Here is a 19,270-nt window from a genome sequence, read left to right on the forward strand (position 1 = left end):
AATAAATGATCCTTAAAGGAGAGCTATATCTGAAGAGTGATTCACAGCCCCACCACTACATTAACAACAGACGGGAGCAAATAGAGATCAGCTGTGATGTAATTGAAGGTTAGAACAGACTAAAGGGACTGCTTGGTCTACTCGGGTTCCTGTGGTGAGAACTAATTAATCTCCTCGAACTTTGCGACATTTACAATCTGCTGGGGAAGCTTTATTTAAATATCCTGACAGTTGACATATTATTCATATTCAGTGGTAGAACTTCCACAAGTCTCTACATCTCCTTGGCAGAAAAGTCAAGCACATTTCACCCTCTGACATACTTGCCCACTGGAAGCTGGAAACATTCACAGATCAATTACTTCTGTGACTTGTCTCCTGTATTGCCTGATGATGAATGAGCTGATGCGTTGGTGTTCCTCCATTTCGTGATTATTTGGAAGGTTGAAGAGTAATTTGGTTTGGAAATACAGGGTGGAAACAGGCCCTTAGACCCACCAAGCACAATCTGATCGTCAATCTTCCATTCACATTGGTCCACTCCCTACACAAGCAGGTGATTTTACAGAGGCCAATTAACCTACAGACCCGCACATCTTTTGGATGAGGGAGGAAACAAGACCACCCGAAGGAAACACAAGCAGTCACAGGGAGAACATGCAAACTCCACACAGGTAGCACCCAAAGAACGGATCGAAACTGGGTCTTTGGCACTGTGAGGCAGTGGCTCAACCAGCTGCGCAATGTATTATGACCTATATTACACTGTTATACACCACTAAACTGCATGAAAATGCAATTAGTAAACTCCTTCAGAGTACACCTGTTGGATATTGATTCTATTCTTTGCGTAGATTTCAAATCTTTAATGCTATTTACTTTGGAATCCACTGACCTTTGCTGTTCTGATCAGAGTTCTTACAGTAGCTCTCCTTTTTTGTAAAATACATTAACAGTCTAATCCTTGGTTTTATTGCCATCTGGTTTAACCTGGGCTTTAAATCCATAAAGTCTAATGTGAATCTTCTGACACATTGCAAAAGGATTGGAAACAATCCTCATATGCCCCTTGCTAATGCAATACTGTAATGACTATAAATAGCAACTGAACTACTGTATTGATGTGGGGATTATCACTATAAATTGCATTTTCCTGACCTGAAGTAATTGTCGAGCATAAACCTAGCATCATTTTCAAACTATTTAAAACTGATTTTGACTTTCATGCATTGCTGTAGTAGCTATGGCTTCCATTACAACTAATAGTCTTTGCCTGACCTGCATGAAGCGATTGTGTGCAATGACTGGGGCACAAAGTGTGTAAGAAGGAACTGCAGATGCTGGTTTAAAGTGAAGATAGACACAAAAAGCTGGAGTAACAGGCAGCATCTTTGGAGAGAAGGAATTGGTGACTTTTGGGTCGAGACCCATTCCTTCTCTCCAGAGAAGCTGCCTGTCCCGCTGAGTTACTCCAGCTTTTTGTGTCTACGGCTGAGGCACAAGGTTCTTGTGAAGCCACTGGGGAGAAAGGTTTGCTTCAGCTTGCTTGTGCACATTGTCTGTCCTTCACTATACATTTACTGTTGTCCTATAGGCATCTCCATAACAATCACATCCGCTCCCTGGGAAAAAAATCCTTTGATGGTCTCCACAGCCTCGAAACTTTGTAAGTTAACCTCGTCTTAATTTTTTTTTTTTTTTAATTTAATTTTCAACATATAAAACCAAAATTCTGAGGAAAAAACTCAAAAGATTAAAATATTTTTAAGTATACTGCAGTGAGAAAACACCTCCTGTATTTTTTTAATGATTTTGCTTTAACATATACGTCTAACACATACTTTAGCAATGATGGAAAGCTAGCAAGAGCCAATGATAAGTTATCTATAAATTTAAAATGTATATAAAAGGCATACATTTTTGCACAGCAATATGTTTGTAGTGTTTAATTAGTCCTACAATGGTAACTATGCAAGCATAAAAATATTTGCCAGCACTAACTGGACAGCTTTATTGTATTCTAAGTCGGACGTTAAATGTTTCAGATGTTTGAGCTATTTCGGCAATGTGTGTGCAAAAGGAACTATGTAGATTTTTATGTGTTGACTATGTTCTTTGTTTTGAAAACCATCCCACCAACTTAATTAAATGCAGCCCTTGCTCAATAGGTACCCAACACATCTCTGAATAAGAAATTTATGGGCTGAATTCCAAGAGACTTGAGCATAAAATCTAGCCCACAGTAGGAGAGAAGAGAGTGCAAGTCAGGACTCTGACTCGGGTGGCACCTTGTACAAATATATATGGCACGGATTCGCCAGTGGTCTGACCATCATTTATCCCCCAATCCACACCATTAGCACAGTGGCGCAGCAGTAGAGTTGCTGCCTTACAGCGCCAGAGACCCGGGTTCGATCCTGACTACTGGTGCTGTCTGTACATAGTTTGTACGTTCTCACTGTGACCACATGTGTTTTCTCCAAATGCTCCGGTTTACTTCCATATTCCCAAGACATACATCGGTAGTGGGGAAGATGCTTGAGTCGATTATTAAAGATGAAATAGCAGCGCATTTGGAAAGCAGTGACAGGATCGGTCAGCATGGATTTATGAAGGGGAAAGCATGCTTGACTAATCTTCTGGAATTCTGAGAGGATGTAACAAGTAGAATGGATAAGGGAGAACCAGTGGATGTGGTGTATCTGGACTTTCAAAAAGCCTTTGACAAGTTCCCACACAAGAGATTAGTATGCAAAATTAGAGCACATGGTATTGGGGGAAGGATATTGACATTGATAGAGAACTTACTTGACATTGATAGAGAATTAATGGGTCCCTTTCAGAATGGCAGGCAGTGACTAGTGGGGTACCGCAAGGCTCAGTGCTGGGACCCCAGTTATTTACAATATATATTAACGATTTAGACAATGGAATTAAATATAACATCTCCAAATTTGCGGATGACACAAAGCTGGGTGGCAGTGTGACCTGCGAGGAGGATGCTATGAGGCTGCAGAGTGACTTGGAAAGGTTGGGTGAGTTGGCAGATGCATGGCAGATGCAGTATAATGTGGATAAATGTGAGGGTATCCACTTTGGTGGCAAGAACAAGAAAGCAGATTATTATCTGAATGGTGTTAGATTAAGAAAAAGGAACGTGCAACGAGACCTGGGTGTCCTTGTACATCAGTCACTGAAAGTTAGCATGCAGGTAGGACAGGCAGTGAAGAAACCAAATGGCATGTTGGCCCTTATAGCGAGAGGATTTGAGTATAGGAGCAAGGAGGTCCTACTGCAGTTGTACAGGGCTCTGGTGAGACCACACCTGGAGTATATAAATTTGAGGAAAGACATTCTTGCTATTGAGGGAATACAGTGTAGGTTCACCAGGTTAATTCCAGGGATGGCGGGACTGACAAACGATGAAAGAATGGATCGGCTGGGCTTATATTCACTGGAATTTAGAAGAATGAAAGGGGATCTTATAGAAAAATATATAATTCTTTAGGGATTGGACAGGCTTGAAGCAGGAAAAATGCTCCCGATGTTGGGGGAGTCCAGAACCAGAGTTACAGTATAAGAATAAGGGGTAGGACATTGAAATGAGGAAAAACTATACCCAGAGAGCTGTGAATCTGTTGAATTATCTGCCATTGAAGGCAGTGGAGGCCAATTCATTGGATGTTTTTCAAGAGAGAGTTTGATATAGCTCTTAACGGAATCAAGGAATATGGGGAGAAAGGAGGAATGGGGTACTAATTTGGATGAGCAGCTATAAACATATTGAATGGTGGCGTTGGCCTAAAGGGGTGATTGGCCCACCCCTGCACCTATTTTCTTTGTTCCTATATTTTCTATGTTTCTATGTTTTGTAGGTTAATTGGCTTTGGTAAAGATTGTAAACTATCCCTAATGTGTAGGATAGTGCTAGTGTACGGGGTGATCGCTGGTCAGCGTGGACTTGTTTTCATGATGTAAACTAAATTAAACTAAACTAAACTAAATCCAATTTTAATTATTGTTCATTGGAACTTTTATACATTCATCTGAGAATGGAAATGAGGCCTGAATTTAATGCACCATTTAATAGACCCTATGTGGTGTAAACCTAAAATTTTCTGCTTAATTTCCGGAGTGGATATAAAACCCGCAAGCTGTGGCTCAAAGGCAGAAGAATCATAGCTGAGCCAAGGCAGATCATTTTAAGACATTGCCTGTACAACGTTTTATAAGAACAATTCATCTCAAAAGGACATCTGAGATACAATAAATAAATGAGTCCAGTTATATGGTTGTGGGAACAGTATCATGTAAGCAAGATGAGAGACCACCAGTGTTGTATTGGCTAATATGGAGTGAAACCAAATGGCCTGCCGTCATCAGCCTTTGTTCAATGAGCGTGTGTACTTGTCAGAAGTTCAATGGAAAGTGGTTTTCGAGAACTGCACCTCCGAATGAGAGTGATTAATAATGAACTTGACACTGGCTGTTGGTTTTGAAGGTTATTAGAAAACAGAATCAGCTGAGCGAACGAGAAATGAAATCTGGTGTCTGTTCAGACTGAACAATAAATGTTAGACAACTTGGAACATATCTGTGGGACTCAAAGATATCTCAGCAGTGAAGTTGGATTGGCCTGAATAATTTTCACGATAGAAACAAGGATGCTGATTTACAAAAAAAGAGTCACGACCCGAAACGTCAACGGCAAATCGAATTAATAATAATAATAATAATAATAATAATGCATTTTATTTATGGGCATCTTTCAGGACACTCAAGGACACTTTACAGTCAAAACAAGCAAATTACAAACAATAAATAAAATGAAACAAAATCAACAATACATAATTCGGAGAGTCTGGGACTATCCCTCGTATTCTTACAAAACATACTTGGCTAATAAAGTATGATTATGATCTATGTTATAGATTCATAGAATGATACAGTGTGGAAACAGGCCCTTCGGCCCAACTTGCCCCAGCAACACTAGTCCCACCTGCCTGTGTTTGGTCCATATCCCTCCAAACTTGTCCTATCCATGTACTTGCCTAACTGTTTCTTAAATTTTGGGATAGTCCCAGCCTCAACTACCTCCTCTGGCAGCTTGTTCCATGCACCCACAACCCTTGGTGTGAAAAAGTAACCCCTCAGATTCCTATTGAATCTTTTCCCTTTCACCTTGAGCCTATGTCCTTTGGACATGTTCTCCAGAGACGTGGCCTGACCCATTGCGTTACTCCAGCAAGCAGTGTCCTTTGCTGAATAATTTACAGCTGCTTACATTACTGAAGCTTTGAGTTTGGAAATTTCAACGTTCAAATTAAGGAGAACTGGAACCAGTTCATGGCTGGGAGTGAACAATGCTGACAGGGTCTCCTGCATCAATGTAGAGCCAGGACTGTAACCTCAACACTGTATTCCCAAGGTTATCGAGTGTGGTTAGAATCAACAGTCATGATTTTATTAAACGGTAGAACAAGCCTGAGGGGCCAAGTAGCCTACCCCTTCTCCTGATTGAAATGTTCATGAGGTGAATGTTCTGCCCTGAAGATTAACAAAGGAAATGATATTAACATTAAATTACGGCACAAAAGACAGGTTTGGTACATTGGTACTTAAAGGGCCGTATAAAAATGACACCAATGAAAGAGTGCAGGAAACATCCAGGATTTACATTAGACTTTAGACTTTAGAGATACAGCGAGGAACTGGGCCCTTCGGCCCACCGAGTCCACGCCGACCAGCGATCCCCGGTCATTAGCGCTACACTACATGCGTGAGACAAACCTGTAGTCTTTGGAGTGTGCGAGGAACCCGGAGCACCCGGAGAAAACCCACGCGGTCACAGGGAGAACCTACAAACTCCATACAGATAGCACCCATAGTCAGGATCGAACCTGGGTCTCTGGCGCTGTAAGGCAGCAACTTTAACCACTGCACCACCATGCTGCCCTCTAGGATCTAGTGTCTCGGATGACTTATTCCCACACCTATTCTATGGGTTATGACATAGTTGTATGGGTATGACCACCCACCAAGGCGTATGGGTTATGATGGCTCTCTAGAATCTAGCGTGAAAGAGCATGATTTACCATCGAGGTTCATTAATATCACTCATTAAACATCAATAATGGAGCTTGTGTCATAGTTCTAGGCTTCCACTGTTGATCAGGAGAATCCCCATGGAAACTAATCGCACTGATATCTTTCAGAGACATTGAGACCCATTTGGAAGAGGGACCGAACTTGGCCTCAGGCACCGAATCTCATCATGTGCATTGTGACCACTAAGCACGTCCGCAGTCTAGCTTGGCCACAAGACAAGCATGTCATTTCCTGCTCACTGACATACCTAGAGGCTTCTCAGTGACAGGCTAACGTGCGGTAATCAAAATTAGAGCTCACAGACCACAATTTCTAAACAATACTCCCACAGTGGAATATACAACCCCAACTAATCAGGTCTTAGCACATGAATCCTGGCGTGGTGTATCCACCCACAAGTGCACAATATGGAGGTGAATTATGCAAGATGGCACTGAGCAACTCAGGTCTCACGAAGGGACGTTGTGCAGACTATGTTTAGTTTAGTTTAATTTAGAGATATAGCACGGAAACAGGCCATTCCGCCCACCATGTCTGCGCCGACCAGTGATATCTGTACAAACAAGAGACAATTTACAATCTTTACTGAAACCAATTAATCTACTAGCTTGTATATCTTTGGAGCGTGGGAGGAAATCGGAGCACCCGGGGGGAACCCACATGGTCACGGGGAGAATGCACAAGAGAACGTACAGGAGAATGTACGTACAGACAGCATCAGTGGTCAGGATGGAACCCGGGTCTCTGGCGCCGTAAGACAGCAACTCTACCATTGTGTCACCGTGCCGCCCCATGCTCAAACAGTAGAAGGGGTACAGAACCTCCCATACACCCCATCATGCACCATCAGTCCTACCCAGAGTATGGGCATCACACATTGATCGCAACTGTGTAATTACCCATAGAACCTGTGTAGGAGCAAGTCATCTCAGACCCTACAGGAATGCTGATGCAGATGACTGATTCACAACATTAATAGAAAACAGATAAATCTCTTTCTTTCTTAAAATGTAAATATTTTTTAAAGACAGTCACAGCTTAATGAATCAAGATTAAATGGTCTACTTCAACTATTTAAATATCTGACAGTTTATAAAATAACTACAGATATAAGTACTGTATATTATCATTTATAGAATAACTACATAATTTCATTTATTCCTTTGTTTCTGCTAAAATGTGCACGCTTTTAAGATGTGCTGAAGAGTGGGGTTGTAATGAAATGCTTAAAATATTAATAGCTTGACTATCTTGGATTCACGTGAAATTTAGCAACATTCATTCTGCTCACATCTGCAAATGGCCTTTTCCCATTTCCTGATACAGAGACTTGAACTATAACAATCTGGATGAATTTCCTGTTGCTGTGAAGGTTTTAGCCAATCTCAAAGAACTGTAAGTATCCATTGCTGTCTAGCATTGCAGCCCAGCGGGCTGATGTAGCTTTACAACTCAAGTAAACACAGATAATGTTAACGCCTTTGTGTACTACCGAGGTGGCCCCATTCACTTCACAGAGTGCATGGGTGTGCGGGTCTGGGACCTGGTCAGTCAGGCTTTTTCCCTACCACACCACAACTTTCTGAGCACGTGGGGCAGGCAGCATCTACAAAAGAGCCTGAGGTGTGACTTCCAGTCCATTGGAACACCTGATGTCACCCCATTGCCACCCAAAATGTGGGAACCTACGGCAGGTCAATTTTGTGAGGGCTTTCTTTTTGCACACGTTTGCAATATTGCTAAAGGAAGCAACAAACTAGTTCTGCTCGTATAACTGGCATTTACATTCCTATCTCAAGTAAGTTCAAACATTTAGCTCCATCATCAAAATCTGATGAAACAGACTCCGATCTTGGAATTGACAACCAAAATCAGAAGAAAAAAACAAGCAAATACAGATGGGGTCTAATAACAACCGTTTATGACTTGCTTTGTTATCTTCATTGTCTTTACAACTTTTTACTGCTTTTTCCTTTGAAAAAAAACTACAAATCATGCGGTCTCTAAAACCATTGGTCATGTGAAAGATTGCTGGCCATCCGTGTAAAGTGAAATATATGTAAAGTGAAATTCCAACAATCTGTCATCCTATGGTGGTGCTAGACTAGACAATTTCCAGGATTTGTGGTTTTTACTCCTGTGATACTCCAATCTGTTTTATTTTTACGTTACACAGTCATAGTCATACAGTGTGGAAACAGGCTCTTTTGCCCAACCTGCCAACACCGGCCAACATGTCCCATCTACACTAGTTCCACCTGCCTGTGTTTAGCCCATATCCCTCTAAACTTGTCATATCCACATACCTGTCTAATTGTTTCTTAAACGTTGCGATAGTCCCTGCCTCAACTACGTCCTTTGGCAGCTCATTCCATACGCCCACCACCCGTGGCGTGAAAAAGTGACCCCTCAGACTCCTATTAAACCTTTTCCCCTTCACCTTAAACCTATGTCCCCTGGTTCTTGATTCCCCTGCTCTGGGCAAGAGACTCTGTATGTCTCTTATGATTTTATGCACCTCTATAAGATCAGTGGTGTCATAACTTTTTCAGTGCACCCAGTAGGTTTAAAGGGAGTGTGAAATCTACAAGCATGGGACCCTTACTCTGATCACAAACACACTGACGTTCCAGACCCTCGGTCCTGCTCCCCACCCCCACCACCGTCACATATCTGGCCCAGAGAAAGACCCTGACCCCAGCTCTATATCTTTCCCACCTTCACAGCCCTTGGATCCCACTCGGGTCTAATGTGTGAACAAAATGACAAACTATCGGCCTTGCTGAACATTCAGGTGCTGTGTCATCAGAATGTTACTAATCGCGGAGCAATTAGTGCTGAAGTTTATCCAGAGGAAGATGCTGCATTTTTGTAAGAAAGGTAATTACTAAGGATTACAAGACTATGGCTGGCCTGGCTAAAGCCATTGAAAAGAACTCAAAAATAATCAGAAGCCTGCTATAGCCCTTGGGATGCTTCAACTGATGTAATACAAAGAACTACTGGAGGATTACTGTACAGCGGGGCAAGAGGAGGTGTTGATCAAATGCCAAGTTCTTCTCACGAAAGGCAAAGGAAAAATTGGCATAAAGAAACGTGGAACACATCCTGGCGCAGCTCCTGAGTGCAGTCCGAAGTCATGTTGGCAGAAGCAGATTGTCCAAAGAAGGTCCACAACTTCGGAAGATCAGAGGTATGAACAGAATAAATAAGAGAAAGAATGCTTCCTTTTTAAGAAGAAAATTGAAGGTCTTCCATTTCAAATAGGAACTTAGATTATCATGTGGATCAGTATTATGAGAATTTTGAAGCCAACCCTTCAACAAAAACAACAGAGCAAAAAGAATTCCATTGTCAGTTATGCATGGTTTCACTATTTCAATGCACGTTTCATTGTCCTCTGGGGGTCTACATTATCTAATCCCAACACATCCAGATCTGCATCCAGTAGACTGGAGTAACTCAGTGGGACAGGTTGTGTCTCTGGATAGAAGGAATGGGAGACGTTCTCAGATTGAGACCCTTCTTCAGAGATTCTATCCAGAGATGCTGCCTGTCCCACTGAGTTACTCCAGCATTCTGTGTCTATCTTAGGTGTAAACCAGCATTTGCAGTTCCTTCCTACACCTGCAACCAATACCCTGACCTTTCCAGTCTCCATTAGCTCTTCCATCCCTCGGGACTTTGCCCCCTTTCTGGACACTGCCTCCAGATGATCATACTGTTCGCCTATGTCTGCTTTAACTCTTTCCCCAGCCCCTCTGGAAGGGGCAGAGTCTTTAGCTACCTTGCTCCAACAGCCATGGAGACTCCATCCAAACTCCTTCTGCTTTCCATATCTCTTCTAACATTTGATTGTCTCCTAAAGCTCACCTGATTCTGCTTTGGTCTGATCTCTGCCTTAGGATGTTTGAACCAGTCAAGACTGATAACTAGCAATTAATGTTAGTGGCATTTTCTCATAGAACAGTACAGCACAGGAACAGGCCCTTCAGCTCACAATGTCTGTGTTGAACATGATGCCAAGACCAACAAAGTTGTGCCATTGGTAAAGATAACACTTTGTATCAGATTATCTCAAAATATTTCACACAAGAATTCCTTCTGAACTGCAAGGGAGCATTAATTCTCAAATGAGTTGTACTGTATTTTAGAAAGCCAGGATTCTGAAATAACATGATCCCTTACTTAGAGATCAGCAAGTGAATACCAATGGTTTGAAATAAAAGTTGGAAGTTCTGAGCATGTATTGAAATAAGAAATGTGTCTTGACATGAAGATTATTGTGTGTCATTATTATCTTTCAGGGGGTTTCACAGCAACAACATAGAGTCGATCCCTGATCATGCATTCTCTGGCAATCCGTCACTTGTAACAATGTAAGTTTTCTTGCAACATTCACTTTTTGGATGATTGCCAATGGATTCAGGGGTATTTACATCAGTTGCAGATATGGGCAAAGAAAAGGCAGATGGAGTTTAATCCAAGCATGTGTGATATGTTGCTCTTTGAAAGGTCAAATACATGAGGAAAGACCCTGAAACCACATGAATGTAAAGATGGATCTTAGGGTCCAGGTCCAGGTCCAATACTGAATAAACTTTATTTAGTCATGCATTTAGCTCATTTGTGTCTAATTTGAGATGGTCAAACATGAATGGAAAGATTGTTGAACCAATGACCATTCCTGAGACTCCCACTGCCCACGACCACAAGAAATTGCAGAGAGTTGTCCACTTAGTCAAGTTCACCACACAGACTAGACTTTCCACCAGTGACTCCATCTATACTTCATGCCTTGGTAAAGCAGCCAACATAATCAAAGACGACTCGCTTTGCTCGTTCCTTCTTCTCCCCTCTCGTACAATACCGAGAACTACATTCTGCCCTCTATATCTACCCTTTTGCTCTACCTATTATACTTGAGTTTGACTATTGTATTTATGTATGGCACATCTGATCTGTTTGGTTAGCATGCAAAACAAAGCTTTTCATTGTACCTCAATACATGTGACAATAATAACTCTAAACCTAAACTGTTGAAAACATAGATATGATTACAGTGTTTCTCCTCCACAGCCACTTCTACGACAACCCCATTCAGTTTGTTGGCAAGTCAGCTTTCCAACATTTACCTGAGTTACGCACACTGTAAGTACACCTGTAAAATGAAGTTCCCCCCCCCCCCCCCCCCCCCCCCCCCCCAACATTTACAGGGGGCAAGATATGTTTCTTAAATATTGATTCTGTTTCCCACCCTAGCTCACTTAATGGAGCCACAAAAATAACAGAATTTCCTGACCTTATTGGAGCCATAAATCTGGAAAGTCTGTAAGTTTGCCATCAATAATTTTATTCTAAATATATTTGTAAGAGACACGCGATCAACTAATGCATCAAGAGTAACAGCTTTTACTTTGTCAGGACTTTGACGGGAACACAAATTACATCCCTTCCAAGCACCATTTGCAAGCAGTTACCAAATCTTCAAGTCTTGTAAGTCCCTTATCACTTCTTCACTAGACAATGTCTATAAATGACTTCTGGAATCAATTCTGGAATCAAATATTTGATATTTTAAAGAATTTCAAGAATTATAAAGTAGATGATCACTTTGGCAAAATGAATTACTGTTCCTTCGCCCTGTGTTAATAAGGAGGGCACATATTCCTTCTGGACATTTTGGTATTCAACAAACTGAACAAACAGGCATCCGTTTATTTAAACCAATGCTTGCTCGCTCGTCCACTTTGGCTCGCGGAAGTGTGGGTGGGGATTTGGGCAAGATCAAGGCCGCTGCTGATTTTGGAGCTGTGAACAAAATCATGAAAAATAATCGGAGGGAAAATAGAAAAATCCGCTTGTGCAGTGTTGCCTATTTCACATTGTCACTCAAGGGAATTCTACGTGTTTGACTAAGTGCTGGTTTACACATAGCTTCGAAGGGGATCAGAGAATATGAGGAAAAACTAACATATTAGTAAATGGACCAACTGTAGGTGGATACAGTCATGGGCATGAGGATAAGCTGTTGATTTTGTTGACTGTATTGTATTTTTATGTTTATTTCAACGAAAATCAGTAATGAATTTTCATTGAGCTGAATGTGATGTTTTACATAATATTAATGCCTCTGGACTATTTAACTTCACAATTTCAATTGTGATATTTATGTTTAAAAAAATCTAAAATAGCACTCCCAGCCTGTATCTGCACCCTTTATATGGTTTAAATGGTCTTATGTTTTTACAGAGATCTGTCTTACAACTGGATCGAGCAACTACCAAGTCTCTACGACTGCCGAAAGCTTCAGAAGCTGTAAGTTGGATCAAAGACTACGGTGTACTGAGATGGTTTACTCCATTTCTATTATTCGCATTTGAATGAACGAACGAATGAATGAATGAATGAATGAATGATTGAATAAATGAATGATTACGTTTATTGGCCAAGTATATTCACAAACATGGACAACCCGCAAGTGACAACATGACATACAGTGACAGTTAAGAATGATACATAAAACATTACACATTAATAATAAAACATTATTGATTAAACATGTGAATTAAATAAAATACCAGAGCAAAAGGAGGCTACAGATTTTTGGTTGTTGAGCAGAGCTACTATCAAAAAGCTGTTTTGATGTCTGCCTGTGGCAGCTTTGACAGTCCGGAGTCGCCTTCCAGAGGGAAATGAGTCAAAAAGTTTGTGGCCAGGGTGAGAGGGATGATCTTGCCCGCTCACTTCCTGGCCCTTGCAGTGTACAGTTCATCAATGGAGGGAAGGTTGCAGCCAACAACCTTCTCAGCTGATCGGACGATTCGCTGCAGCCTCCGGGTGTTGTGCTTGGTGGCTGAGCCAAACCAGACCACGGTGGAGAAGGTGAGGACTGACTCTACGATGGCCGTATAGAATTGGACCATCATTGCCTGTGGTGGACTGTGCTTCCTCAGCTGCCAGAGGAAGAACATCCTCTGTTGTGCCTTTTTGACTGTAGAGTCGATGGTAGCCCCCCACTTAAGGTCCTTGGGAGATGATAGTTCCCAGGAACTTAAAAGAATCCACCAATGTGACTGCGGTGTTGTTGATGGTGAGTGAGGTGAGGAGAGGGGAAGCTCTCCTAAAGTCTACAATCAATTCCATTGTCTTAAGAGCATTGAGCTCCAGGTTGTTACGATGGCACCAGGATGCCAGCTGTGACACTTCCTGTATGTAGGCAGATTCCTCCCCATCGTGGATCAGTACAATCAGGGTCATGTCGTCCGCAAACTTGAGAAGCTTGACAGAGGAGTCAGTGGAGGTGCAGTCATTGGTGTAGAAAGAGGAGAGGAGAGAGTATGCAGCCTTGCGGTGCTCCTATGCTGAGGGTTTGCGGGTCCGAGATGTGCTTTCCCAGCCTCACATGCTGCTTCCTGTCTGTCAGGAAGCTGGTGATCCACCGACAGAGGGGTTCAGGCACAGTCAACTCGGAAGGTTTGGAGTGTAGTAGCTCTGGCACAATGGTGTTGAATGCAGAGCTAAAGTCAACAAACAAAATCCTCGCATAGGTCCCCTGGCGGTCTAGGTGCTGGAGGATGAACCGCAGGCCCAGTTTGACTGCATCATCCATAGATCTATTGGCCCGATATGCAAACTGCAGAGGGTGATATTTTTCAGCTTGGCCAGCACAAGCCTTTCAAGGGTCTTAATCACTACAGAGGTTAGTGCGAGAGGCCTGTAGTCATTAAGACCAGTAATCCTTGCCTGCTTGGGTACAGGGCCAATAGTAGAGACTTTGAAGCAGGCAGGGACAGTGCAGGTTTGCAAGGACTGGTTGAAAATATCTGTGACGACCGGGGCCAGTTGTTCGGCACATAGTTTGAGAGTAGAGGGGGAAACATTGTCCGGTCCTGGAGATTTCTGACTTTTCTGTCTTCTGAAAAGCCTCTCCACCTCCTCTATTTTTATTGTTGAGGATGGAGAAATGATGTTGTACAGCACAGAGGGTGTGGGTAATTGGGTGTGAAGTGGTGATTGGAGAGGGGTGGGTGGAAAAGGGTCCAGTCTTTTCAGACTGGAGTTTTGCTTTAAGTATGTGTCAAGTGGTGAATGGGGAGGAGTGGGTGTAGAAGGGTCCATTCTTTGCAGACTGGGGTCTGGCTGTGAGTGGATGTGAGTTGTTGGTTGGGGTGGGAAAGGGTCCAGTCTTTTCAGACTGGAATCTTGTTTTAAGTAGGTGGGAAGTGGTGAATGGGGGAGGAGTGGGTGCAGAAGGGTCCATTCTTTGCAGACTGGGGTCTGGCTGTGTTTGTTGGGGAGGGGGTACCAGGGTTACATTTCTGCTTGTCAAACCTGCAGTAGAACTAGAATTTCTAAGTAAGCTTGACTGTTTCTCCGATGGAGAATTAATTTATGCCTCTTTATGGTAAGCATGAGTTAAGGGTGCCTGCAGGAAAATGCCACTCGTTGTGTGTGCAGTGTTTTTCCGATCCGTCTGGAATCCTCTTACCATTAAGCAAACAAAGATTCCTCTGACATTTGAAGTCTGCTCTTTAAAATTCTTTTCTCAAACCATTTCCATTTTCAGTGACCTGCATCACAATAAGATTAATGAAATCCAGCAGGACACTTTCTGGCAGCTCACCGCCCTGCGATCACTGTGAGTAGCTTATGCTTCAGGTCCTTGGACAATTTGTTTTACGAACATGAATAAAATTAGCTTGACTTTGTATTCCAGTAGGAACAAAATAAAAGTGCTCTCGTTGAACATTCAAATCACCAAGGCATGGAATGCACAGGCTAAATACTGGTAAATTGGATTAATATAGATGTGCAGGAAAGAACTGCAGATGCTGGTTTAAATCAAAGTAACTGCAGACATAAAACTCAGCGGGACAGGCAGCATCTCTGGAGAGAAGGAATGGTTGAGACGCTTCTTCAGTCTGATGTCAGGGGAGAGACAGAATGTAGTCTGAAATGTGCACTTGATGTGCACTTGATGATCTGCATGCAAAGAGAAGGCCGAAAGGCCTGTCCCTGAGCTGTATGACACCGTGACTGTACCAAATATTTTAAAGTTCCTGAGGTAGTTTGAGTCCTCTAATAGGTAATCATAAATCGCTAAATAGGTGATTATGGCAGGTAATACATAATAGGTAATTAAGCGGCCTGTTGTAGGATGAGAGAAATGCAGCAGCGAGGGAAGAGTACGGGAGGAGATTTCGAGCCCAAGCCGAGGTCATTGAGAGTTCGGCTGCTGGGAGAGAATGGATTGAAACTGGGAAAAGGCCAGACACCAGAATGGGAGGAGTGCACAGGTGTTGAAAGCATGGAGAGCTGAAGGAAGTTAAGGAGATGAAGAGGGACAAGGTTGAGAAGTGATTTGAAGGCCGGGGTTGGAATTTTAAAGTCAACTTACACCAGGCCAGGAGCCATTATGGGTCAGCAAGAACAAGGGTGACCCGTCCCTTCACTCCGGAGATGCTGCTTGTCTCGTTGAGTTACTCCAGCACCTTGTGTCTATTTTAAAGGCGAGCAAGAAGGTGCGTGTCATCTTCAACTATATTTCATCGTGGTGCAATTCCTGCAAAACGCACGAGATCTATTAAATATTAATTTAAGAATACCCAGCAAGGGACAATCAAAATATATTCTGACTGTCAAAACAGTTACTTTATCATCAAATGCAGTGAAATTCGCAAAACAATTCAGTGCCCGCTCTGCCTGGTTCTGTATTCTGCACTCTGCAGTGTTCTAAATGACTCTGGAAAATCACAGTGACTAATTGAGAAAACTCAATTTGAATGGGTGGAGCTTTGATGATCAGCTGTTTCATCTATCCTGCAAGTGCCTCTGCACAGTAAATCGCAGACATATCTCCAGCAAAATTATGGAGTCATTGGCTTCGTAAGCTGACACATCATGCCTACCCTTGCTTTTAGCCAATAAATAATGAAAAATAATAGGAATTTGTTTTCTGCTAGTGGAACTTGAGCTTGGCAATAAACGCCGTCTGGGGAGAATTTACATCTTTGTTCACTTAACTTTAACACTGCTGGAAGTGGCTTTCAAAGCACACCACTGACCCATCCCGTTTGTTAGTGGGATGGACTGGTCAGTGGCGAGATGGCAGTGGAAATGAACGGAAAGTAAAATGGAGATAGGCCAGAAACCAAAACGGTTTGCAGTTACGAGAAGTATATAATGATTTTGCCAACAAAATATTTAAGTTATAGGCCTAACTAATCTTTGTTCGGCACTACATGAATTTGGAATTAGTTTTAGAGAAACCTAAAGCAGAAATAGTCAATTTTGTAAATTACTGCCCATAATGGGAACGACACACGCAAACCTCACTGAAAAATTTAAGTCCCAACCAAATTAAACATTAGCTCAGCCCAAATCGGATTATTGCCTCCAATTCTGGGTGCCATGTTATGGAAATAGAGGAAGCAGAAGATATTTATGAGAATAATATCGTAGAAGATTTTTTTTGAGTTATTTAGTTGGACTGGATGGAGCTCCTTTGCATGGAGGGGAATTTTGATGGAGTTATTGACATTTCTGAAGGGTTACCACAGGAGTTGATGAAGAGAAAATCTTTCCCACGAGAGAAGGATTAATAACCAAAGGACAGAGACTCATTTTCACGTTTACATCTCACCACAACACTGATCTATATCAATATTATATCTTGTCACATTGTTTAATATCTGCCTTATGTTTAATGTACCACTCCTTAATTTTTTTGTTAACATTAGATGTGGTCAAGATTATAAATAATGATCTCCTTTTCTTTTTTATTTTATTTTCTTTTCACTATTTTCTCTCTCAACTTTCTTCATTTACTCGTTTTCTTTCTTCACACACTATATATTTCACATCTTTCTATCCTTTACTATCTAACTTATTTTTCTTATTCTCATCTTTTTTCAATGTAACAAAAAAAAAGAAGTTGTACATAAAATGTATTATGAAAATATATATTAGGCACTTTGGTGCCATATGACTGTTCTTACTTCTAATAAAATAAAATATTAAAAAAAAAACAAAAAAACCATTAGATGTGAACGTGTGGGCAAGGGTCCCAACTTTCTTGCCATTGCCTTGATTTTAGTTCTGAGTCTATTGGTGAGAACTCGGCAATGCACCCAGTGAGGTAGCAAGGCAACTCTTGACAGTTACCCCTGGAATTGTGCATTTACAACAAATGCTAGAAATTGCTGTCAGGTTTTCTTTGCTCTCTTGAATGCAAAAATTGGGACGTACACTTCGAACACACAAATTGCCTAAAAATAAGGCTTTGTGTTATTCCGAATAATGCTAAGAGATTTTTTTTATGGCATCCTGCTTTTTGAAAAGGTTGTCTATAGATGTCCAGGCTCAATTGTAATTTACGAAATTGACTATTTCTGCTTTAGGTTTCTCTAAAACTAATTCCAAATTCATGTAGTGCCGAACAATTATAGATTAGTTAGGCCTATAACTTAAATATTTTGTTGGCAAAATCATTATATACTTCTCGTAAACGGCAAACCGTTTTGGTTTCTGGCCTATTTCCATTTTACTTTTTGTTCATTTCCACTGCCATCTCGCCACTGACCAGTCCATCCCACTAACAAATGGGATGGGTCAGTGGTGTGCTTTGAAAGCCACGTGCAAAGCTGAATTGGCTAGGGTTTAGCGCAGAGGAGATTAAGTAAAGAGGTGCACAATTGAGGTGTATGAACCCATTCCCATAGCACATTAACCTGTTATTTTTCTTTAGACTATGTTGCATGTCTTCTGAAAGGAGCTGTCACAGTAATGCATGCAGGTCACAATGCACATTTCACTGTTTCCACACACAGTGGAGGATGGTGGTGACAAGCGCGATCAAATAAGATAGCGTTTTTGAATGCAAAAGACTGCAGATATTGGAAACCTGATAATTCTGGAACTAGTCATCCTACGTGATAGCACCTGTGGGGATAATTTAGTTTATTGTCACGTGCACCGAGGTACAGTGAAAAGCTTTTGCCACTTGCTAACCCGTCAGCGGAAAGCCAATACATGGTTACAATCATGCCATCCACAGTGTACAAATACATGATAAATGGAATGATGAGAATAACGTTTAGTGCAAGATAAATTCCAGCAAAGTACGATGAAAGATAGTCCAAGGGTTTCCAATGAGGTAGATAGTAGCTCAGGACTGCTCCCTCGTTGTTGGTACGATGGTTCAGTTGCCTATAACAGCTGAGAACAAACTGTCCCAGTGATAAACAGATTTCTCACGAAAGGTTGTGAACCTGCAAACATTAATGCTGAATCTCTCTCCATTGGAACACCTGGATATTGTATTGTATTGTATTGTATTCAAATTTATTGTCATTGTCTCAATTTGAGACAACAAAATGATAAACATAAAATAAATTTCTAAAATGAAATTGAATTTAAAAAAAGCACAAACACAGAATGTCCACGACGCAACATAACATAAATGGCACCAAGGTAGGATGGCTAGTCCAATCCTCTCTCCCTTTGGACCCGCACACCTGGTTAAGCGACGCCGACATCTACGTCAGCATCCTCCTATCAGCGGCCCGGACCTCCTGAAGCCCTCCCGCCTCTGCACCTCCGGAATCCACAGGCGGAGCCGGGCAGAGTCACGGGACCCGCGCTTATCAGCATCCGCAAAGCACATGATGTCAGTGCCAAACTCCGGGTGGACCCCCGGTCGCTACGCTACCTCTTTGGTGCCCCAGGAAAGGCCGCGATCCAGGTAGGTACGCTGTGAGGGGGGGGGGGCGAGGACGCGACTTCTCACCAGGAAATAAACCGTTTGGACATAAAAACACCAAAAAAACCAAAAAAAACACACTATTACATAACTAAATAAACAAAAAAACAAAAAGATACCGGGCTGGAGGTGGAGGCTGCTGGCACCAGCGCCACCGGATGTACAATACCGAGATAAGCGAGACATCTACGTCAGACTCCTATAGCCCTGCCTTTAATACCATTATACCATCCAAGCACATCACCAAACTCGGTGGACTCGCTACCTACCACTTTGGTGCCCCTCGGACTATACTTGATCGGACTTCTGAAATAAAGTTTGGATCCATGAAGAGAGCATGGTGGCATGGAACTGAGAAACACATGGGATCATAGCAAATTTAAAATGAGCTACCCAGCC

At 42.0% G+C, this 19,270-nt stretch overlaps 1 protein-coding gene across 2 annotated transcripts in view; it reads left to right on the forward strand.

Moving 5' to 3' along the window:
• LOC129706433 (leucine-rich repeat-containing G-protein coupled receptor 5-like) overlaps nucleotides 1–19,270 on the forward strand; it is a 135,916-nt gene that overhangs the window by 104,027 nt on the left and 12,619 nt on the right. Inside the window, exons 6-13 of one of the 2 annotated variants that reach the window (XM_055650737.1) lie at nucleotides 1,595–1,666; nucleotides 7,435–7,503; nucleotides 10,416–10,487; nucleotides 11,188–11,259; nucleotides 11,371–11,439; nucleotides 11,533–11,604; nucleotides 12,361–12,426; nucleotides 14,678–14,749. In XM_055650737.1, the coding sequence (XP_055506712.1) occupies nucleotides 1,595–1,666; nucleotides 7,435–7,503; nucleotides 10,416–10,487; nucleotides 11,188–11,259; nucleotides 11,371–11,439; nucleotides 11,533–11,604; nucleotides 12,361–12,426; nucleotides 14,678–14,749 (564 nt within the window). The remainder of the gene's footprint in view (nucleotides 1–1,594; nucleotides 1,667–7,434; nucleotides 7,504–10,415; nucleotides 10,488–11,187; nucleotides 11,260–11,370; nucleotides 11,440–11,532; nucleotides 11,605–12,360; nucleotides 12,427–14,677; nucleotides 14,750–19,270) is intronic. The other variant, XM_055650738.1, reaches the window with a different exon arrangement.

Source organism: Leucoraja erinacea, chromosome 19 (genome assembly GCF_028641065.1).
Source record: "Leucoraja erinacea ecotype New England chromosome 19, Leri_hhj_1, whole genome shotgun sequence".
Taxonomy (NCBI): domain Eukaryota; kingdom Metazoa; phylum Chordata; class Chondrichthyes; order Rajiformes; family Rajidae; genus Leucoraja; species Leucoraja erinaceus.